The sequence below is a fragment of the Myzus persicae genome, unplaced genomic scaffold, assembly GCF_001856785.1.
Source record: "Myzus persicae strain clone G006 unplaced genomic scaffold, MPER_G0061.0, whole genome shotgun sequence".
NCBI lineage: Eukaryota > Metazoa > Arthropoda > Insecta > Hemiptera > Aphididae > Myzus > Myzus persicae.
This window is the reverse complement of record NW_019104355.1, coordinates 1-24,657: the sequence shown is the minus strand read 5'-3', so window position 1 is coordinate 24,657 and position 24,657 is coordinate 1. Positions and strand designations below refer to the sequence as shown.

At 29.0% G+C, this 24,657-nt stretch overlaps 2 protein-coding genes across 2 annotated transcripts; both read right to left on the bottom strand.

The window, feature by feature from the left end:
- Positions 1-16,532: 16,532 nt before the first annotated feature.
- LOC111041437 lies at positions 16,533-18,897 on the bottom strand. The gene is made up of 4 exons (XM_022325709.1): positions 18,811-18,897; positions 17,633-18,333; positions 17,037-17,348; positions 16,533-16,728 (listed from the first exon to the last, which is right to left on the bottom strand). The coding sequence occupies exons 1-4, from the start codon at positions 18,895-18,897 to the stop codon at positions 16,533-16,535; spliced, it is 1,296 nt and encodes a 431-aa protein (XP_022181401.1).
- A 196-nt stretch (positions 18,898-19,093) lies between these two features.
- On the bottom strand, positions 19,094-19,933 carry LOC111041451 (carbonic anhydrase 7-like). The gene is made up of 4 exons (XM_022325723.1): positions 19,909-19,933; positions 19,638-19,838; positions 19,271-19,412; positions 19,094-19,205 (listed from the first exon to the last, which is right to left on the bottom strand). The coding sequence occupies exons 1-4, from the start codon at positions 19,931-19,933 to the stop codon at positions 19,094-19,096; spliced, it is 480 nt and encodes a 159-aa protein (XP_022181415.1).
- Positions 19,934-24,657: the final 4,724 nt, after the last annotated feature.

Below are 24,657 nucleotides of genomic sequence, written 5' to 3'. Positions count from 1 at the left end.
GGATCGATACGCCGAGCTTTCGGCTTATTGGACGGCCGGCGGCGGCCCAATGGGCGGGTCGCGCCCGCGCCCGGCTCGACGGACGGCCGAAAAGCTCTGGCGCGCCTCATCCACTCGACCCCCCCCCCCCACACCGTACACGATCGACGATAATATAATATTGTAAAAAAAACGGCCATGTCGTGCGCGGGTTTTGACGACGATGAAACGATATAAAATTATGATTGATGTACCCGCGGCGTGTGCACACGCTCGCTCGCTGACCTCGGAATACGCGTGTATAGGTATATTATTATATAAAACTACCCTTCCCCCCCTCCCGATGAAACGGTGCAATGCGTGTCGCTAACACCACGCCGATATGATAATAATAATAAAAATTCGATTTTTTTCTCTCCCCTCGTGGCGTGTTTAGCATTATATATTACGAGTAGGTACCTATATAATACCACTACACGTATAAACCGAGCACGCGCCGCGGGCTTATATATTGTGCGCGCGAATTCAAGACGCATTTATTTTAGGTCTTTCGCGTCCACCACCGGCGGTACCCATGGTACCACCTACCCGGAATGTCCGTATTATGTATTATATAATACACTCTTCAAGTTTTGTGAGGTCGTTATGCATTATATTTTAGACGTAGTTAATATATTAAAATAGTTCCTTGACAACACGTGCACAACAAAACCAAAACCGGGGTAGCAACGATCCGCTGCCAAACCCATCCCCTATGCGGCTATACGTACAACGAGTACCTATATGGGAAGGTGGGACGATGACAAGTTTAAGGGAATCGGGCGGGGGTTGCATTCGAGTTACACGCGAAGCTTTCGTGTTATATTTAATTCAAATATTTTATATCAAACAATGGTACCTACCCGCAAGCACTGTTTAATGTAGAATTAATATTGTGATTTGTGTCTTGTGTGTGTGTTGGGCGACGGTTAGCTTCAGTCGTATTATATAATAATATATTATGATTAACGACTACGACATTTTCCAATTATTCTCCAGATTAATTATTAAGAGGACCCTATAGCTACACCCGAGTGTACGTCTCCGTGCTCCGTCTTAAAAATGTAAAACATAGTGTCGAGGAAGAAAAACTCGAAAAGGCTGAAGGTATACCTAGGAAACCAAATTTTCACCAAGAATAGAGAGGAATTTTAACTGTGTCGTATCGTTTTTATATTTTTGATAAGGCCAATGTATCAAAAAGTTTGGAAAACGTAAAAATATCAGATTTTTAAAAGTAGGTATTGTAACTTTTTTCTTATTAACGATATCAAACAAATAAAAACGCCACGACACAGAAAATATTATCTTGTATAGGTTGTGTAAACTTTTGATGCCTCTGTTTGGACTACTGACTGAGTGGTTGTATCCCACACATAACAGTTTTTGCTAGTTGTACATTCGTAAGACAGAGACAAGTGACAACACATGCGGGTGTAGCATCCTCTAAATTCCATCAAATGCAAAACGAATTTCAGTATTTCACTATGAATGTTAAATACCTACCGACTGCTAATATTGTTATTTGTCTTACAAGTTACTGCAAGCTTATAATAATACAGCGCATTGGTATAATAAAATATATGTACTTAAATAGGTACTTAATAATTTATTAATAAATAATAATTGATATATTATATCCTAATAAAAGACAACGTGTGTGTCATATGTGTGTGTAAGCAACTCAAAGCCAAATGGTTCTAAAATTCATGTTTACCTCGAAGCCAATTTTAAAATTTTACATTTTAAAAAGGGACTCGCAGGGATTTTTTGGCTTACAAAAACGAACATTTTATGTTTGTGCAGGTTATATAAAATAAAATAGTTATTATAATATTGTAAATTTTTTTGTCTCAAACTCTAAAATGATACAAGGTAAAAAACACTTAACTAGCTGTGTAAAAAATGTATGTAGCTTACATTTAATGGAGTTTAAAACAATGTAAATCCTGGTATTATTCAACTGACAATTTGTCACAGGTATAAGCTAACAGTATATAGGTACCTACAATATAATAAAATAAATGTTTCGATATTGTAAATTGTGGTATCAATATAATATTATAGATATTATAGATTGTAACACTTTTAAAAGTATAAAAACGTAAAACGAAATAATCAGTTATATTTGAATTCGAAACTCACTGGTTAATCGTTTGACGTTTAATCTACTGCACATAAATGTCATATACCACAATTGAATCGTCTCTTTCGGTAGCAATGTTTTGTTTATAATTACTAATTAGAGGATGTCAAAACTCAAAGTACTTCAGTATGTTCTGTCACTTTGAATCTCTGTTCCAGGCACAACATAGACAATTATTTGAGTTCAAATAATTCAAGTAGCTACTATTAGTACCTCTAATAATTATAATCATAAAAAAATATGAAAAAAACTAAGTACGTATACTCACAATTGACCCCATTACATTACACCGTTTGTCCATATAGCAATGTCCTAGTGGCTGATTACCCCAAGGGCCTAGACATTATATTATGTTAAACAAACGCTCACCCCACAATATATTGTCACAACTACAAAATATAACCATTTACAAAACTAGTCGACCATATTAAAGTAAATTTAAATGTACATTCCATAACTCATAATTTCTGATTTGTTGGCATTTGACCATCAAAATATATCTAAACTATAAGTGGCGGAAATATACTGCAGTACGACATAAATCCGCCTAATAAATCATTATTTTTATTAATTAATTTGAAACTTATAACAATTTTACTATCGATTGCTCTATACATAAAACATATTATAGCGAATAGTATTAGAATATAGCTACTGTTAGAACATAGGGATAGCACAGTAGTTTTATGAAAGTAGAAAATTCTTTGCGTTTAGCTATCTATAATTATAATTTACAATAATATAAAATACGTATATCTACCTAAGGTACTATGTAAATACTATTGTTTTTTTTTATAATGCATTTTAATAATACCTTTATACCATTGTGGATTTTTAGGTGGAAATTTAAAATGCTTAATAACTTAAGTGTAGTATGGGGTATTGGGGTATTCTCGAAAATCTATTTTTACACTAACAATTTCCCGGAAAACCGATTACGGAATTGCGCAGAACGCAACCCAAAGCCGGCAGTCGTAATTTGTAGTAAGTTGTAACTTGTAATGCAAAACAAATTTTAATACAAATCTACCTAATAATATGTACTGAACGTTTTATTTTACGGAATATTTTGTTGTGTAGTTTTATAATCTTGCTCAGTAATATATTTTGTGTTTTCAGTAATTTCATTACTATTAGCTTTTAGATAATAAGCTATTTTCTGTGCTAGGTTGTTAACGTAGGATTTCTAAATATTTTCATATATCAAGACATTCACAAATGTATTTATTGATATTCAATTATTCGAATAGCAAATAATACTAATAAACAATACTTACGTTATTTCATACATTTTTCATTCGTGTTTAGGGGACTTTTTAGCTTTTTTAAACTTACCTTAAGCACAAAAAAAAATAAGATTATATATTTTTATTCATTTAATGATATAATAAAATATTAAGTATACCAACGCGTATAACACAGCAACTTGTGTTAGACTGATCGAATTATCACAATAAAATAATGAACACTAAGTACAATAAACTTACAAAGACTTTTACTCAAAAATAGCTAATAAATCTTAAATTATTATTCTGGTTTTGATCAAAATGAAAATTATTTCAGTGTTAGCTACTCTAGAGATGTTGATTTTCACATTTATTTATAGCTGTAGAGTGTAGGTATGTAAGATATGTTAAGTAACAGAAATACGTAACATGTCGTATACGACTATTATTAGAGTTCAATAATAATAATTACAAGTTGGTTAGTCGGACTTGGTAAACTCGAACTTGAAGGAACCGGCCAAAAAGTTCGAGTTATATCCAAGGATAATACAATAATAGAAAATTTCTAATATTTTTCCTTAATTAAATATTAATTCATATATATTTAACTGTCCTTACAATTTTTCAATTTATTAATTTTGTATGCCTTTTAATTACTGATTTTCTTCTTAATTAAATATCAGTTAATTTATTATTTTTAAATTGAAATTGATAAAGTTATCTATTTTTTTTTCATTTCATTTAAAATATAAATATAACTTAAGTATTTGATTTTGTTTAATTACAAAGTTTGATATAAAAATGTATATACTTCTACAGTTATACTTATAACTAGCTTACTTTTAAATTAATTTAATGTACTAGGTAAAATATAATTGCAATTTTGGGGTGTTTGAAATAAACCTTATAACATTTCAGAATGGATCTTTAATTCTATTAAGTTGTATAATAATAATGTTTATATTTACTTACTTATTCGTAAAATAAAGGTATTACTGTTGAAGGAATACCAGACAAGTCAAACTCATATATTTAATATGTCTACTCGCATGGTGCACATAGTAATAAGTACATACACACAGAATGTTGAGTTTAGGGTTAAATGAGGAGTTAATCCTCCCAAATAAGCTCAAAAAATATTATTATATTTTTACTATAGTTCTGAAAGCACTCACAACTTGCAGTATTTTACTTGTACAAAAACTAAAAAATTAAAATATATAAACATAATGACAAGGTCACTTACTGGTTATTACATTTATATTTCAAATTAGTGTCAAATTACTAAACTATCTTTACACACGGTTTATAATATTGACATCAAACTATTTGTAAGATTTAACCAAAACGTTTCCAAGAAAATTCAATTTTCTTTTCGGACCGCCAACTTAACGTAGCTATCCGATTTTTGTAATTTATAGACACCGAAATGCTATCTAAATATTCTCAGCGATTTAATTAAATTTTAAATATTTTGTTTGATCGATATTTAGTACGAAATTAGCATGGAATTATTGAACATTCAAATACCACTTTTTTTGTTTCTGTTGCACCGGGTGATTCATGATACTACAACCCAACCGATCCATATATTCTTACCAACGTTTCCACTACCTTGAGTTACGATCTAATACTCTATATGTAAATTATTTTGTACTCAATTTTTATCATAATGATTGGCCTAAATGAAATCAGCCAGCTATTAATAGCACATTTTCAAAAACTTTATCTGGGACTTGGAAAGCTGTTTTTTTCAAAGTCAATGAGTAATTTATTTTTAATATTAACTGACATATTATATACGCACAAGACAGTGTCTTCGCAAGTATGAGTACAATGTAGGCCTATTCATATTATGCAGTTTATTAATCGTTTGTTCACACATATGAACGAAAAGGTGAGTAACAACAAACATTATTATTAGGTACTATACAATTTAGTTGAATTAAAGTAAAATTATTTTTCCCCCATTCCTAAAATATAAATAAATTCCACCTATTATATTAAATTATTTTTAAAGAAAGCTAGTATTAGGTATAACTGTGAAAGTATAGTTTTTACATGCAAATTTCAGGAGTATAGACATGGTAATTCTTGCTAATTACTTGCAAAATGATGATGGCACTATGCAAAACTTGTCTTAAAAAAGTGCAAGGGTCAACTTCATTCTAATATACATATATAGTGAACATTTTAAGAACATAATATCTACTGTAATTCGTTTTTGAGTAACAACAAAATTACACCAATTTCATTTTCATTCCTCTTTTCCGTAATTTTTTTTTTTTGTCTTCCCTGATTATTAACAAAGGTGCCAGATGGGAGAAATGTTTTACTTTCCAACAAAAGAAGTACCAACTATATTTAATTGTCTATTAAAAATCACCCTCAAAGTTTATGATAGAAATATTTTTTCTATTATAAAAATAAAAAAACTAAAATCATCGTAAAACCAATACATTCAACGCTGCTCTAAGAATCTACAAAAATATAAAAATAAACCGAAAAGTTTGATTTATTACACGTCGGCGATACTTGCGTCATAAGTCATAACCATAACTCATACCTAGCCAACTGCAATGACTAATGAGTGATAGAAATCAATAAACCCTGCCATATCTATTACTGCCGCGAATCACAATGTAGGTATAATCCTATTTGTAAAGTAGAACGGAATTACTTTTTCCTGTTTTTTTTTCCGTTTTGACTTCTGACAAATCGTCCATCCGTTGATAAATCGTCTGCGGAAGACTCTAACAAACGAACCACAAAAGTATTGACTTTTGACAATACTATCCGCGGCCGTGCATTGAGGTAATGTTTATTGTATACCTGTATACTCGGCGACAATGCGAAATTTTTGGGTGTACATTGTATAATAATAAATTATTTTTTTTTACTGTAATAAATAATTTAAATCTACCACGTACCTACCTACACATTAATATCGGTACGTAAAACGAGTATTTAAATCCGCTTTGAGGAAGCCGATTTGAGTTGGGAAGTTAATTCGATGGTTGATTCCCAATAAGAGTCCTCAATTATTTTTCTAATTCATCGTTCTATCTTCGCGTTACGATAATCAAAAATCAGTTATATCTTGTATCAAGTTTAATCACATGAAATATAATATGTTTAGTACGAGTCTTATAATCACTATGTGGGAACCCTATTCACGATTTTAAATATAATTATGCTGAATGATGTACCAATTTCTGTTTTCACTGATTTTAAAACTAATTAATAATTTCCTATAGTGTGTTTAGGCACTTTAAATAGTTATTGTTTTAAAAAGTAACTATATAAATAATTATTTACACTACAGTTATTTACAATATTAATAGTAATACTAATGTGTGATAATATTGTAAAATATATGTTATAAATTATAAATTAATATATTTTTTTACATTTAATTTATTATTAAAATTAATAACCATAATATGCATTTCCAGTTTTTCTTCAGTGAAGCTGTGGCGTTTATCTCTAAACATATATTTAAATGTTGAGAAAGATCGGAGTGGTATTTCAATAACTGACTAACACAGCAAGGGTGATTCATATTATAGACATACAAATTTAGGGTGTAATCGATTAATTGCCTTATCTTTATTTCAATTACTATACGAGGCAACAAAATTTATTTTTGATTTTTCTATTCGACAATATATTGCTCTATAACATTTTTTTAAATTTCGCTTCAATATGCTAAACATTTTGAATTTTGTAAAATATGCAAAAAATTCGGCAGTAACTTCAGATTATTATGATTCGTAGGGATTACTGACAAAAATACAAAAATTTGAGAAGGGAAAAATATGCAATAGCCTAGAAATCGGCGATCTACCAATGATTAATACAATAATATAAAACATCTTTATATTTAAATTAGGCAATTAAAAAAAATTAGATAAGCCAACTGCACGTAGTGTTCCCAAGCGGTCACCCATCCAAGTACTAACTACGCCCGACGTTGCTTAACTTCAGTGATCGGACGAGAACTGGTGTATTCAACGTGGTATGGTCGTTGGCGTACGGCTAACCATTCATTACAATATTTAAATGTAATAAATAGGTAACTTCATTGGTGCTTTAATTAAATAAATAAAATTTGTTTTTTAATACCTAATTAAAATCGATGTGAGTACCTTAATTTACGTTAGTTATATCAGTGTGAGCTGAAGGGTTTTTAACGTAGAGGGTTGGAAGGATGTAATTTATTCAATTAGGTATTTAATTTCACACTAATAATCATATAAGTAAAAGTTAATATAGGTATAATAAAATGTCGTAACTTCTATTGTTATTGTTACACTGTGTCTATTATGTGAAATACGAAAATATTTTAGAAAATGGTCACTCCAATTTAACATGAATTAATATTGTGTATTTTTTTTTCACAGTGTGGTTTACTTTGTATACCAAAATAAGACATTAATCGCACTCATCAAGTTTTTTTATATATTTATATCCAATTATTTATATTATATTTGAATATTATTATAGTGCATTTATCGGACTTATACGAAGGTATCTGAAATGAGTTGATGATAATGGTTTTGATAAGTCATAAATTATAATGTAATATCAACATTTTGGTAATACTTTGAAATTCAGGTGTGTAGTTGCTGTGAGGATCATTCGATCAAGTTCTATTCTGGACTGTGGTAGGTACCTATTTTATTAATCATGAATGATTTTAAATTTTAATGAAAAAAGTTAATTTTACGAAAATATTATTTGGATAAACTTGATAAAAAAACCAATAAAACCATGTATGGCAGAAAAAATCAAGTCAATAATTAATCTGCATGTTAAACAACATCAAATGTTTTTTATATTATATATTTCTTAATTATAAAGGCAGTTTAAGAATTTCAAGTATAGTAAACAGTAATTAATAATTATAGTAAATAACCGCAAATAATATTTTTAAATTACCTACAGCAGAATAATAAAATTGTTATTATTTGTTCTAATTATGACAATTTTTACAAATTAGAATTTGAAACGTCTATCAAAATAACTGAGTTTCTAAATTGTTTGACTGCCTACATAGGCCCTATAGGCTATAGTATGAACTATTTACGAGGCGCCTTCTATTAAATTATCAATCCTTAAACATAAAAAATGAATATTTTATACATACATATTTCGTGATTTTGTCAATATTTAAACTTCAGACGCTTAAAAAAATATATATTAATTGTGTAAATCGTAACAAACACTAAAACTACTGAACGGATTAATTTTTTTAATTTAGTTAAATAAGTTAGTTAAGTATGTTTTTCTAGACCCCACTAACTCTTGTCCTTAGAATGATGAATATTTTGAGAAATACAATACCGATAGCGCTATCTGTGGACTAAAAAATGTTAAAAATCTTTCCCGTGCAGGTCAAGTGAGGTAATAGCTATCTTCTTCTTGATATTATATAAAATGGTAACGTTTCACGTTTTTTCTTCTAGAATCCGAAGCCTCTTTTCTGTTTCTTCTACGGGTTTTCGCGGCCCTGCCAATGGGAGCGCGAAAAAATATTGCAGCGTTATCGTTTTGAAATTCACCGCGATAGATTCCTTCAAAATTGTTTTCTTCTGGACCTCTGTTCGCCGCCTTCTGTGCCCCATTCGGGTGGTTTGTTTCTTTTAAAATCCGTGCACGTGCTGTTTATCTTCCCCTTCGGTTCTTACGCTTCGAAATCGCTTTTACAGACCGAACCAAAGTCGCAGAGCAGAGCCTTACACTTACTGTTTTTTTTTATATAATTATAAATATTGTTTTGTCCTTCTCTCAGTTAAATATCAAATGACACTCATAAATATGAAACAGAACTGTTCTTCGACTGTGTTACAACCACTGTAGTAAACTACTTTAGTAAGAGTAGCCCACGTCGGTGGTTAAATATCTGAGTAACCCCTTAAATTCTGCGACTCTTTAATACAAATAATATATAACAGAACTCTTCTTCGACGGTCAAGTCCATATTGATACCTAATTAAACGCAAATAATTCTGTGGAATGTCCGAATGTGATATATATCAGATAGTGTGGTATTATAAGAATTAAATTAAATTATTAGACGATTTCAATGAGATCAACACACAATTCTGTGGTTTGATTTAAATAAATTCACAAAATAACAAATCAAAGACAATATTTTAACCCTACCATAAGTGCTCAATGTTATGATATAATATTGGATTTCATAATTAATACACTGTAAATTGAATGAGTAATGTTAAATTGTATGTTGCTAATATAATAATGTACCTATATTTTAATTTTATAGTTACACATATGTATATATTATATTACCTATTATGAATTTTGAACTATATTAAAATATTATACTCTCATCTATGCTTAAACACTTATCCAATCTTATAAGTGTTCAATACTAATGCGAAATATAAGACAATGAAAACCAGTGTTGACCTAAGAAAGGTACCCACATAAAAATATCAAATCAAGCTTCCGATACATGCAAATCATATAATTATGCTACCTGAGTAGTTGAACAGTTAAGTTTTTATTTTTATTTTTGATATAATTAATAGGCAATAGCTATAATAATTGTTATCATTTATAATAAACAAGGTTTAACAGACCATATACTAACCTATATAGTTATTAAATATATTTTTAACAATTATATTTAAAAAAAAATTTAAATCATAGTATAAAACAAAAGTTATTGGTTAAATACATTTTGTATGTTATTTTCGAAACATTCTGCTTTTGCAGTATTAAGTATGACAGGGTGGTTTACCCCGTGGGATAAATGTAGCCCTCGAAGAATTTTATTTAGCCCCCTACAAGAATTACATTAAAAATGTCATGATAAGATCGCGGAAGTCGGTCTTTTCGTCGCCTAATATAATAATGACAGCGGGTTTCCCTAAACCAGCGTTTTCCAAAATGTCAAGGGTTCCGTTAGATGTATGAAATTATTGAGAAAATTATGTTTATTTAATGTTTATTGTTTAAAAAATGTTTGATTGAAAAATTTTTTTAAACTAAGTTTAATAATGAAAAGTCATTAACAGTATTATTAAAATATTATTTGGACTTGAGAGTTTAAGGAATTGATTTTCCTATTTTAATTTACAAAAATTGTAGTTGAGTTGGATTAGACATTAGGGTTCCACGAAACACAAACAATTTTTTAAGGGTGCCGTGGTCGTAAAAGTTTGGGAACCGCTGCCCTAAACGGCTTAAGTTCTATTCACAAACGCGAGCATTCTCTATTTCTCTAGAATCTAGATAAAATAATACATGCATAAATAATCATAAAGTTTTTTTCTTTGGCAGCCCCCTTGTTTTTAAAAAAGTGTAAATCGTCCCACCAACTACAAAAGACTTGACCACCCTGAAGTATGGTATTAAGTACCTACCTATAATTTAATACCTAACCATTAAATTAATTTTTTAATGGCCCACGTAGTCAGGAATTTTTATAAACTTTGATCAAAACCATTTTTCCAAAGACCAAAATTGATTAGATATATAGAAGGAAACCTACTAACTGTTTTTCAAAATAAACGTAGGTAATAAAAGTATAATAGTTATTTTACCGGTTTACGTAAATCTCTATAGTTATTATTGTCACTTTATATTTTATCAATCGATTATTTTTACTTATCGTTTTGAGAATTCTTTCAAAATTAGGTAGGTGATTTGAATTGTTAACCAAAATTACATTCAACGGAGTGATAAAACTGTATAATTAAGTTTACTAAATAAGAGGTAATATAATTATTAACGAATTTTGAAGACGCTGGGACTTGCTAAGATTGCACAAATGATTAGTTTGATGAACGAAATTTCTGTGGTAATAACTTTACCCCAGTGCTGTTTCAATACCGTCTTTATTATTATTCAAATGCGATTATTATCGAGTTCGAATTTAACACGATAATACATTCCTTGCAGTATACCCATTATCCACCCAAAACAGTGTCGATAGACGATTATAGTTCGCCACGAAAACAAGCAATGAATATAAAGTACTCTTACTAATTATTTTTATGTTAATGCACGCAGCAAAGAAATTCTACTACAAAAAAAAAAATAAAACCTTTTTACTCATTTCCCATTTTTGATTTAATTTTGATAATACATTTTGAATTTACTGTATGAACTATAAAGTAGTAGTTAAGACGTTAGGTATTATATTGTTATAGTGCGAATTTGTCATGGGTTTACCTATAAGGCTACAAGGACATAGATATATAGTTCGTTCATTGAAATAAGCTCGAAAAGTTGTTTTTGCAAACTTCTTTGTTATTGATAACGTTTCCAAAACAGTTAATACTAACATTCGAATTATTGTTCAAAATTGTTAAAATACAATACATTTAAATTGTGAACTATGAAGTATAGTATATGTCTATGGAACATAAGAGTATAAAATGCTATAACAATACAAAAAATAAATGGCATCAAAATATTGTTAAAATATGATTTAAAATTATTTTTCTACTATGATTTATTATTGAAAATGGTTTCGAGACATTAAGTATGGCAAATAAATCAAACTGTGTACCGACATCATATATTAAACATTTCTTTAAATCGATACATTGTAAAATTGCAGAAGATTGTTTCGTTTCCCTTAGTACTTATAGTATAAGTGTATTCTGTCAAAATAACCTCTCAAAAGGTATCCTTCATTTTTACAAGTAGAATCTTTTCAATGTGTAGTGGTCTTTATAACGAGCTCGTCTAAACAATAAACATATGTGGCTCTAATACCGTGCTCTTCAATTCGAGCACTGTGCAGTGTCGTTACCGATTTCTGGGTCAGTAAACTTTAGGATTGGATTTATCAATTTAAGCGAAGAAAAAAAACTGTTCACCTTGTTGTTGAAATTCTAGTGAAGATCATTATTATGGAGTATTGAATAATAAATGCATAAAAAACCTATTGAAAGTTTGGTTAGTTTGGTTATAATTTATAAAATACCTTCATATTTGTTCACTTTTTCTTTGCATAATATTTTACATTTTGTAAATTCATAATGTAATTTCGGGTTCTAAAATTATAGGCTAATATAATTAGTAATAGTAATCGATAGAAACATATTTTGTGTAATAGTTATTCACACTGGTAGTGGAATAAGAAGGAAATAGTATTGTCTTCAATTTGGGCCATTACTATTGGGCTGTTAGAATGTATTTTGAATGTGTTATCATTGATCACTCATGAATCATGATTATGAATAATAAATAATAAAAAAACGATTTGATAAGATTATTATTTAATATATTAGCAACTGATACATTATTACCTAATAGCTAAATAATTTAGGCGCTAATTAATAACTAAGGTAAGTATAACTACCATAATTACTAAACAACATGTTATAAAAGTGTCTGCTTAGTGCTTTCTATCAATATTTAATAGTTTGAATGAAATAGGTATGTAAATGTTTAATCTTAAATTACTATTAGTTAATATCATGACAACAAAAAATTGATAATTATAGTTTCTTTAATTTTAAAAGAATCACGAGAGTGAATACATAATTGGATACTTAGATGTATATTAGTAGTACCTATGCAGTATGCATTTTGAACAGTAATAAACTTTACAAATTATAGTCATATATTCATCTTAAGGAAATAGGAAGTAAATAAAATATTGACCTAACGAAAAAAAACATATTATTTTTCTTTTATTTTATTTTATTTCAAAGTTTTCCTTAGTTAAACATTTAAACTTAGTGGCAGTGCAAATGAGAAATACATGTTTTAACATTATTTATAATGAAAAGCAATTACTTCTTTTTTTTATTCAAGCAAATAAGAATAATTGAATTAATAATAATTAATGGATAGGTATTACTACTGTATACATTACAAAAACACAGGTCAACAATTGATTTAAAAATATTAATAGTAGGTAAGTTGCAACCGAGCTGTGGGTTTCATAAAATCGTTCAAAGTGGAAATTAGGTGTTATTATTTCGTGTGCAGATACGAAAATGGTGTTGATCAGTCTAAAAGTTCTCCGAGGCTTGTGTACTTGACGGGTATAACTTATTCAAACCACACCCGAACTTTTGTTGTTATATAAATTACCAAACCATCTTATTGTTATTATTTATTGCCCATATTTATTAGTCTACTATACTTATTACAGCTCGGTCTAGCTGTCAACTGTATGTTGAGGACAATACCTATATCAATTATATATGCGTCGACAATGGCGTAATAAATGAAAATAATAGAATTATAGCTATCTAGATACCCAAGTGACGAACGATACGTGACGGGAACGTGGGTATGCCAACGCATCATGACTTAATAAATAAATTACAACAATTCGAAAAAAAAACAATTTATAGTTTCGAGATTTTCATACAACAATTTCGGCGAATAGTAGGCTTGCTATCTAATACGCGCCACGGAGTTCATCAATTATATTGTCAACCTTAAGATTTATATTATTTGGTGAATAGACAATATTGCTCAAAATTATTCTAAATTTTAAAAACTAATAACATAGGTATGAAAATGTTAGTATAAACATTTGGTGAATATTTCAATTATCTGCGGTAGGTATTCGTTCTTGAATTACACCAAAATAATCAAAATGAAAAATCGTAATAAAACTTATGAGAAATCTCCTATTAAATTCACAAATGTAAAATATGAGACGAATAATATTTATGAAATTATAATTGAAAACTAATTTGGGAACTGTGTTTGGCGTAACTCAAAAACGAATTACCTACTTACGAGTAAATACTAGATACCTACTTTAAAGCTTAGAGTTTTGCCAAATGTTTCATATAAGAATTTCCAGATTTCCTATATGCATGATAAAATAATATAAAATAAAATATTTTGACTCATTTTGAGTTATATAGAGACATGATTTGATATTTTAGATTTTTTTTAGTACCTACTTCTATTTTAAAATTACAAAATTTAAAAAAAAAAATTTAGTTAGAAACTTATAAAATATTTAATTTAAAAAAAAACTCTTAAATACTTCAAAATTGCATTTTAGATTCTGAGTAGAGTAATAAATGTATTGATTTTACAATGATATGAGTTTTTTTCTTATTTTTTTTTTATTATTTGTGTCTGTGTGGGCAAATACACGATAAGTAGTCGAAATAATGCTTCGATATTTAACTTCAGTATTTTTTCCGGTGGGAAAATGAATCTAGTTGGTGCATTCAGGAAGTCAATATTTAAAATTTCTATAAGTTTTCAAAAGTTCTGGGAAAAACAAACATTAAGAAAAAGCTGAGATTTGTACACAAAATTGGTTTTTGACAAAATCAATCCTAGCTTCATACCATTCAAAATTCTGAGCAAAAAAATTATGGACAAGTATTTTTGAACAAAAATGCTTTCACATGAAAAAAATAAAAAGTAAACATCGTTTTAAAAACACCATCTTCTTCATTCTACTCAAAATCTAAAATCTACAACTTCCCTGATTATTATATACATATTTAGTTAGTATTAATTAGTTTATTTATGAGTTTGTTTTACTTTAATACTCTATCTAATCTACAGTTAAGTTTAATTTAGGATTAATTTTGATACTTCAAATAGAAACAAATATGTATTTAAAAAATAAATACTGATTCAAAACTATTTTGTTTTTTAAATAATTATTTTTACCAACCCATTATTTAACAAAAGAGCTACTTACCATTCACACCAATAATTCAATTTTAAATATTTTACATGAAAAAACTGCACATGGGTGAAGCCGAGTAATATAGCTAGTAATAATATAAATATAATATAAAGTATCCTAGGCTGACAAACCATATCTGCTGAGATTCGTTTTTCTTGAGTACGTTTTTCTCGATACTTGAAATTTGCAGTACGTGTTTATTTTTATATTTTATATCATATTCTATACTTGATAAAATGTTCAACATATTTCGATTAGTTTTGAGATGTTTACGGTATTTCCAATTTTCAATTTTTTTTTGTTTGTTTTTATTTAAATGTCAATAAAATGGTATTCATTGGGTGGAGAAGCTTGAAAAATGCTCCTCACACATTGTTACAATATCAGTTTAAAAATATTAAAAATTAATACTCATGATTTTTTTTTATAGGCATTTAAAGTTTAAAATTTCTAAAACTGCAAATTTACTAATTATTTTTCAGTTATAAATTTATAAAATGTTCAGTTTTTATAGCTAAGGATTGAAAATTTATAACAAGATCTCTATAATAAGCAGTACAATCTGCAACCAAAAAATCTAAGAAATAGATAAACACGGCAGTATTATTTTATGGTTATTTTAAGTTCAAATTATGAAATTACGTATTATAACCAAGAATCACGATTATAGTTATTTTGTTTTTATTTAAAAATATTTTTGTGGGTACTTGAAACTTGGTACTTAAGCACTTTTAACTTTATTATTATTTATTATATTTTATACACACAATGACTTTTGCACAATTTTCTTTGCAAAAATGAATTGAACATACTTACTAGCTCTTATAAAATTGAGCACACTTATACTTGTATTTTAAAGTAATAGTTTGTTTATGAAATAATTATTGAAACTGTGGTGTAAGCATATTAAACCATGGTTACTACTTACTTATAGATTGAGAATTCCGAATAGTCCGTTAAACTATACAACATATAGTATTTATAATATGCTTATATGAAATATTTAATTTAATATAATTAACTTATAAGTATTAGTTAAGTAGGTAGGTATTGTGATATTATTACTTGAGAACTTTCGTTGAAATAACAATTTAAAAAAAATTAAAAGTCAGTTTGGAAACCACACTAAAAAATATATTTAATAACTGAACTAGGTGCCAGTAAATATACATAAGTAATGAAGAAATTGCAATTTTTAAAAAAGTTTTTGCAACTTGGCACACATTTTAAGAAAATAAGTACTTACCTATATTATTCATACGTTAAATAATTGAGTAGGTAATAGGTATATAGTATATACACAGGCTTTAATATTTCTATTTTCTTACATATTTTATATTTATACTATGTTTTGATACAGCTGACAACAAATGATATGTGTTTCAATATTAGAACATTTTTATTTTATTAGTTATTACTCAAAACCTAAAACTGCTTATAGTTAGTATCATTTATAGGCACAACCCCACTAGAAGAAAAATTAAAATTTATAAACTTTGTTTTTAGTGTTCTCATTAGTTTTTTGTTGTTTGTTCTTAATATGCAGTTCTCTTCTTAAAGCCGTAGCATTCATTCTGACACCTTCTCTGTGGGTTTTCAGTACAGATGGCCGCTGAGAAGTTTTCAACTCCACTTTAACGTCGTTTGTCAAATTAAGCATAAGATTGTCGATTGAGCTGTAAATTTCGATATCAGGTAAATTAGGAAGCAATTAATTTTTTTTTTTAATTAACTATTTTATAGTCAACTGTTAAGGACTAGTTTAATATACCTAATGTAAATGCGTGTGCAAAAAAATCATATCAATTTTATTAAACTCCTCTCTGTAAAAAAAATCCTCATTCATTGTATTTCTATTTTATGTACGATTTGAATTGATATATATATATTTAATATATATTTTTATTGATAATATGTACCGAAGTGCAGGGTCACGTACAGTTTACTATAAACATACAAATGATAAATCATATTTTTCTCGAACCTTATGATCATATCCTTTGTCTCTACATCATTCGATATGTTTTTCTCTTTGTTATCTGTATCTAAAGGTTTTATTAGGTTCAGAACTGATTCAAAGTTCTCTGATCCCAACTCCACTTCTTCTCGCTGATCCTCCAGATCATGCGATTTTGTAGATATTATATCTTTGTTTTTAATATGCATTTCTCTTCTTAAAGCAGTAGCATTCATTCGAACTCCTTCTCTGTGGGTTTTCTGTACCTCTGGCCGTTGAGAAGTTTTCAAATCCACTTGATCGTCATTCGTCAAATCGAGTATTAGACTGTCGATGGAGCTAAATTTGTTAATAATATGAATAATAATAATAATAATATCAGGTACGCACTCGTAAAATATAAAACATTAATTATTATTTTTTAGCCTAAAAGTCAGGTGCGAGTAAAAACATGTTTATTTCATAAGACTACTCTTAAAAGAAAACCCAACCAATTGTATCATCAACATTTTATGTCTGATTTTAATTGAATACATTTTTACTGATTGAATTTAGATATAGATACATGGTTAAATTTACTATAAATCTAATAAAATGATGATAAAACGTAATTTTTTACGAACTTTATAACCATATCCTTTGTCAGTTTCGCATCATTCAGTATGTTTATCTCTGTGTTAGTTGTGTAAACAGATTTTGTTTGGTTCAAAATGTGTTCAACATCTTTACGTTGATCTTCTAGATCAAGTGATTTTGTAGGCTTTATATGTTTTTTGGGCCGACGTTCGTGTTTTAGTATCGGGTTAGCTACTGGAGCGGTAGTAACTACCGAAATAATTACAGTTTCTTTTTTGGCCACATCACTTTTTATGTTGCTACTACTAGGTTCCTGTTCTTTTTTGACCACATCACTTTTAATGTTGTTACTTTTAGGTTCCTGTTCTTTTTCGACCACATCACTTTTAAAGTTGCTACTATTAGGTTCCTGTTCTTTTTTTACCACATCACTTTTAATGTCGCTATTATCAGGTTTTAATTCTTTTGTTGTTACTTCATCACTTTTAATGTTGCTATTTTTAGGTTCCTGTTGTTTTTCAATTGCTTGCTTTGATGTACCGGATTTGACCATGTTATCCGGTATGTCCGTTTGTCCTGGTAATGCTAATGCAATGCTGTCCTTTCTTTCCATCGACTGACTTTCCTTTTTGTCTACTGAATGCTGCGTCACGCGTAGCACTTTGTTCCCTCCCGATAATTGGGCCAATCGACAATTTGATAGAACACATTTATCATCGGGCCCTCTTAGAGATCGCATACGAGATAACTATTAAAAATCGGTACAGATATAAATATTTTAAACATATTAGTTGCATTGTTTTTGAATGAATTCAGTGTTTAATTGTAACTTAGGTATTATTTTTTTTATTGAAAAAACCAAATTGTTTGTTCTAACATTTGATAACAGTATTTCATACAATAGGTACCATATTTATATTTTTACGATCGTTCCAAATCGTGATTAATGTAATAACTAATAACGTTGTGAATAATAACACAACTGTATGAATTAAATTTATAATAATATATTTTAGACAAATTTTACATATATTTAAAAATAATTGCAATACAATTATAATATATGTACCTATTATATACCTAATTATAGTTTTAAGTAACGTTATGCATTATGCATTGTTGGATTTGAATAATCTTGATATTTTTATGCTCGTGATAACTGATAACTAAATTTTAGTTGGTTTATTATCAAATTCAAAATAGCTTTTATTATGAACAGACGAACCAGTGATCGATTGATTGAAATTTCTTTCGAAGAAATAATCCATAATACTGTATTTTCGCGAATCACTTCACACGCACTCCAATACATGAGATAATTTTGTAAGTCATTATCGAACAAACTTGATAATGCAAACGAATCAATTTCGATTAATTCTCCTGGTTTATTAATTTTTTTCAAATTTAACGTCATATTTTCTAACGTAACATTTTCACGGCGATCCAACTTAAAATTTAATTTTGTCAATGACACCAAATGTATTTTATAATTATATTTACCAATATATTCATACTTTACACATGTACGCCAATATTAGTTTGCCATCTTCGGCGTTGAAGGCTTCGCACGTATCTGAGTAGCTTATATTATAAAATACTAAGTGTATTTCCATGGGGGAACTGTTAATATCAAATTTCATAAACAGAAGCAAATGAATAACCATTCAATTGTATTATTGCGTTACCATTTTCCCATAGTACGATGTTCACTGCCATTTTTAAGTTTAGTGCCCCAATGAAAATGAAAACTTGAAAATTCGTATGGGCACTGCAATATAGAACCATTCAACGAAGGTCTTGGTCCGGAATATTCAGCATCGACATTAACTTTGAATTTAAAATAAAATAAGTAAGTAGGTTTATTATTATTTATTCAATTTAGAGAAATATACCACTATTACAAGTTTGTGTAATTAATATACTATTACCTATATACGATATTAATATACGATTTTCTGTTAATACTAAAATTCACATAAAATCTGATTACGATTAAATTGTTACTAATTATTGTTACCGTTATTAGTATTATTGGTGAAATTGTATTAGTACATGTCATTCCTATATTTCTAACAGACATTTTTAAAGGTATTGTCTCTGATTCCAACCAAATAAGTGGTGGAAGAATAATTGACGTTACATTATCCAAATTTATGTCCAACGGAGAAGAACCGTGTACCCAAGCATCCATAAATCTTGGGACTCTCGGTTCAATGGTCGTGGAAGGCAGTAACGCGTTATAGTCAGCTTTATCTAGATGCAAGCAGTTTGAAAATTATAACTAATTCTGAAAAATGACATATCATAGTGGTGTAATAGGCACTTGTATTTTTTTTGTTGCTGACCATCTTTAGTTTTTATGTTCAGAATACTTACAGATTTAAATAAGGTTACACAATTATAAGTTGTAATAATGTTTGTTAGTCCCTGTTATCATACTGTTTATGAAACAAATTGTTTAAATTGAATAGTAATCTGTAAACAAAAATGTTGTCACGGTGATATATATAATATATATATAGTATATATAATTTTTAAAAAAATGTTCATATCTTAAAGTAGATCAAAAAAGTCAATATATTTTGAAAATTCTATCTTTTAAAGAACATGGTCATATTATATCAACAATTTGTTAAAATTTAAAATTGCTACGGTTATTCATTTTTGAGTTACAACGGAAAAAATAATCGATTTTGTTTACAACTGGTTTTACGTAAAAATTACCTTTTTTTAAGTCTTTTTTGTTTTTCACGCCGGTTTTAAAAACAACAGGGAATTTCTTACATTTGAGTCTTGACCCAACAAAGTAACAACTTGATCAAAATGTAACTTCCAAACCACGGATGTAGGCGATATGGCTTAACAAATCTATAGTTGTAAACAATAGGTACCCTGTCTATTGTAAGTATTATGACGTATACGTTTCACTCTACAAACCGTAGACTAGTGTTGCCATAATAGATAGAAATATAAGTCATAAGAGTACAGAATATTATATACAATGTATTTGTATTTCACACAGCACCCTTTTTTTATTAAGTACCTACTATTGGTTATTTATTGTTGGCTATTAATCAAATAGTTGAGTTATATTTCTTATATTTGTATAATTACACAATATATTTTTATGCTTAGGATTACGATTACCCTAAAATGTTATAGGGGTGTACCCATCCCTTAAAATAGGGGTTCAACCTCGGTGCCACAGTGCATAAGACATAAGTATTACACTATTCAAGTATTTGGTGAGTCATTATGGTCATAACTCACATGTTGTAAACCATTTTAATTACATTTTATTTAGATAAATCTATTTTAGAATGTATGACATATAAAATAACGCTTTACTCCAGAGAAATTACTACAACGTTACTGAAAAAGTAACAACGTTACAGTAATGGTTTGTAATTAACGTTACCTATACTACCCAACTGCTTTTCGCCCGTTTTAATATGACGTACAAATTTAATTATTTATCAATTATTGTAAGTGCCTCATAAATAATAATATGATCGTAATGAGCGTTATTTGGGTAAAAAAAAGTTGCAGATAACGGTTTGTTTTTTACTCAGTTGATATTATGATGTTGTAACATTGTAGAAACATTGAAGACGAGTTGTGACACCGACTGATCAGAACTCATGTAACCGGGGCGTATGCTGTGTTCGTGACGGCCGTCGTGACGCACGAATAAAGCTACTACCGCCGTCGCAACAGCGAAAACCGACGCCGCCGTCAAAACTTTAGAACAGTAGCATCTAGCCTCTAGCCCGTGCGACCCTGGTACGCGGACTCCTTAAAATGTAACTAGTTGTTTTTAGGGATATTTCATTTCATTTTATACGATATATGTAGTATATATTATGTATATTAAATTTTGTGTAAATACCATGTGTATTACATACTTATTATTAATATGAAATGAAGAAATTAAAAATAATAAAATAAAAAGTCATATTCAATGGAAAATGAGTACCTACTGACGTAAAAAACAACAATCGTATTTATAATTTTTAATTTTAGTTTGTTTTTATACTTATTTTACACTATTGTAGACTGTAGTATTGTGTAATATAATATTATAAACAACGTGTAGGATACGATATCATACATTTGTATTTTACTAATACTCACATCCACTACGTATATCAAAGCATTTATTTTCCCGATCAAAGCAATTTAATTAACGCATTGAACTTGGCAGTCCCTGTAATGCCGATTTTTTTAACATTTTGTTGCAATGCATTAGTGCATTACAATATGACGTTCAGATGTTCTATATATATCCTATTTGGTATTAAACGCTTTTGTTATAAATGATGGATCCAAATAAACAATAATAGGTGACACATATTTTTTTTGTTTGGAAGGAATTTATAATGTACTTAATTAGCTTGATGCTGATGCAATTATTTTACATACATTGTACAATTGTTGACAAATATTTGGCCAAAGTTGGTATAAAATAGTTGGCAATTGCTTGAAATGAATCTAAATATTTTTTTAATATCATTACACATAGTAAAATATGATAATTAAGTATACATAGGTCTTCTCACAAATAATATTTTGGGTACGCCAAAATAACTAAAATTATTAGGTATTCTTCGTTTGGAAATTCATTTCTTCAAAATTTGAACTTCAAATGTGCAAGTAGATTGTAGGTACCTATACTGCCAACATGCTGACCCATGACATGTACAACATTTTGTATAACTGGCAATATTTTTTAGGTTGTACATAGGTGCGACATAGAAGTACAATTTACGTAATATTTCACATTTAATTTACTTGAAAATTGGAATTTGGTAGGATAGTTGAATGTTGGATTATGATGGACCTTGTTCAGTATCGGCGCATTTGGACTTTTGATATCATGATTTCACATACTTTAAAATACTGATCTGTTATCTTTGTCTAGAATTAATTTTCGGTCGTGTATACCTATAATTCATGACAAAAAATTCTCAGCTGCTACTTTTATTTTTGTGATCGAAATGTAAATAGAAAATATATAAACCACTGGTATAAAGAATAAGTAATTGGATTTTAATTACAGATAGGTACTTAAGTATATTGAGAAAGTATTTAAAATACTTTGTTCGAGTAATTTTTCAAAAATATTTAAAAGTATTTGAGTAAGTGCTATTATAGAATATTTGAATACTTTAACTCAAGTAAATACTTCACAAAACTGTTTTTTTTGTAATAAACAAAGTGTAAAGTCGAAAACTTTATTTGAGGGTCTATAAGTCCACCAGTGAAAATCTATGTCTAATTGGAGAATCCACTTGTGGTTTATTGGATTGGATAAGTAGGTACGGCGCTAATCGCTATAGCAGTGATCTTAAACTCAAATTATCAATGGACCATATGCCCATACATATTTACGTCAAAGGTTCGAGGGAAAAACACCTTTTTTGTAATCATTTTAATACTAAATCTAAAACAAACAAAATTAATTGAGACAAAATGTAGTACTCTTTGGTACACTCTGTTTACATATCAAACATATAAGCACAGAATTACAACTAGAAAAAAAAATATGTATAGTATAGCCCCATTGTTCTTGAAAAATACGTCCTTCTTGACCCATTTTACGTTTAAGTGTTTAACACCTGACAATTCAATGAACGAGTAGAGCACACAAACGACACTCACGAACCGAGTGCAACAGACACCTGTACCTACACAATTTGTCTATTACCTACTTATATACGGGTAATATTGTCAATATATTTATCTTTATACTTAATAAATAATTTTTATAACGTTGAGAGACGAGAGTATCTTGATCGAATTAAAATCCTATCACGAATGTGAATGTCAAATATGAAATATTTTACAAAAACAAAATAGCGTTATTCCGGGTCACATAGAATCCGGTTTGAGGGCCACATGTGATTAGACTCAGCGTGTTTGAGACCACTGCGCTATAGCGTGATTAGGCGCAAGTGCAACTCGTATGCAAGTTAGTCGCCTGCTGCAGTACAGTCGCAGTGCAATAGCCAGTTGGAAGTAGTATTAAACATACTGTATTATTATGAAAGGTTATACCTTTAAGACACTTACACTTAAATAAATTACACCCTCTATCATCGCTCTCCGTTAAAATGCCCTCTCCTGTGCACGCTAGGCACTGAAATACTGACGTTAAACATTAATTAGGTATATTTTTTTCTGTTTGAACCGACACTGATTACTTATTTACTTCCGCGACGCTGCTACGCATCTACACAGTACACACATTGATTTTAACTAGATATTAAAGACGAATTTTATTTATTCATAGAGCAACAATTTGGTCATCTCGTATCTACATATTATTTTATTTAAATCTTGTAATAAATCATTTGTCGTATGCCAACGACCATACCACGTTGAATACACCAGTTCTCGTCCGATCACTGAAGTTAAGCAACGTCGGGCGTAGTTAGTACTTGGATGGGTGACCGCTTGGGAACACTACGTGCCGTTGGCTTTTTTTTATTATTACATTTTTAGTATTTTTTTGTAATTTCCATAAATGCAAACGTTTTGTGAATTTGTGATATTGTTTAATTTACCTTGTGATAAATGATTTTCCTCTAGCCACTGAAGTAAATTCGGTTAATCTGTTTTAAATATTTATTTTTAACTATTTAACTTAATTCTTATATTTTATTTTTTCTACATTAAGGTTCGAACACCCTGGTTTTAGGTTATGTGCTTATGTCAACATTGTCAATTACGTATTTTATTCATGATTTTCATGCTCAATTTTTTATCGATATGTTCATATGGATAGGCAATCAAATAATTTCAAAAATATAACTTTGAATCTTATGTTGAACTATACGAGTTGTGAAAGTCTACTATAATTTTACGTAAAAATTATATTATAATTTGATAAATTAATATGAACTCTTTTAATGAGTTTTATTGATAGGTAAGAAACTAAGAACGAAGAACTATAGTTTATACTCAGAGTACCTATACTCTATATCATATATGTGACGTGCGTGAAGTTGGCCCCCCCACCATGACCGATTTTTTTGAAAATTATGTACTCATTTTGCAAATAATTTGCAAA

What these genes read in the sequence shown, in the direction of transcription:
- LOC111041437 (XM_022325709.1), bottom strand. Translation starts at nt 18,897, where the DNA reads ATGTATTGGAGTGCGTGTGAAGTGATTCGCGAAAATACAGTATTATGG. An exon ending in TTTCAATCAATCGATCACTG is followed by an intron (nt 18,334 to 18,810) that starts GTTCGTCTGTTC and finishes GATTTTTAATAG; the next exon opens with TTATCTCGTATGCGATCTCT. An exon ending in ACAAAGGATATGGTTATAAA is followed by an intron (nt 17,349 to 17,632) that starts GTTCGTAAAAAA and finishes TAACAAATTTAG; the next exon opens with CTCCATCGACAGTCTAATAC.
- LOC111041451 (XM_022325723.1), bottom strand. Translation starts at nt 19,933, where the DNA reads ATGGTCAGCAACAAAAAAAATACAA. An exon ending in CAGCAACAAAAAAAATACAA is followed by an intron (nt 19,839 to 19,908) that starts GTGCCTATTACA and finishes GCTTGCATCTAG; the next exon opens with ATAAAGCTGACTATAACGCG. An exon ending in TAGAAATATAGGAATGACAT is followed by an intron (nt 19,413 to 19,637) that starts GTACTAATACAA and finishes TTAAATTCAAAG; the next exon opens with TTAATGTCGATGCTGAATAT.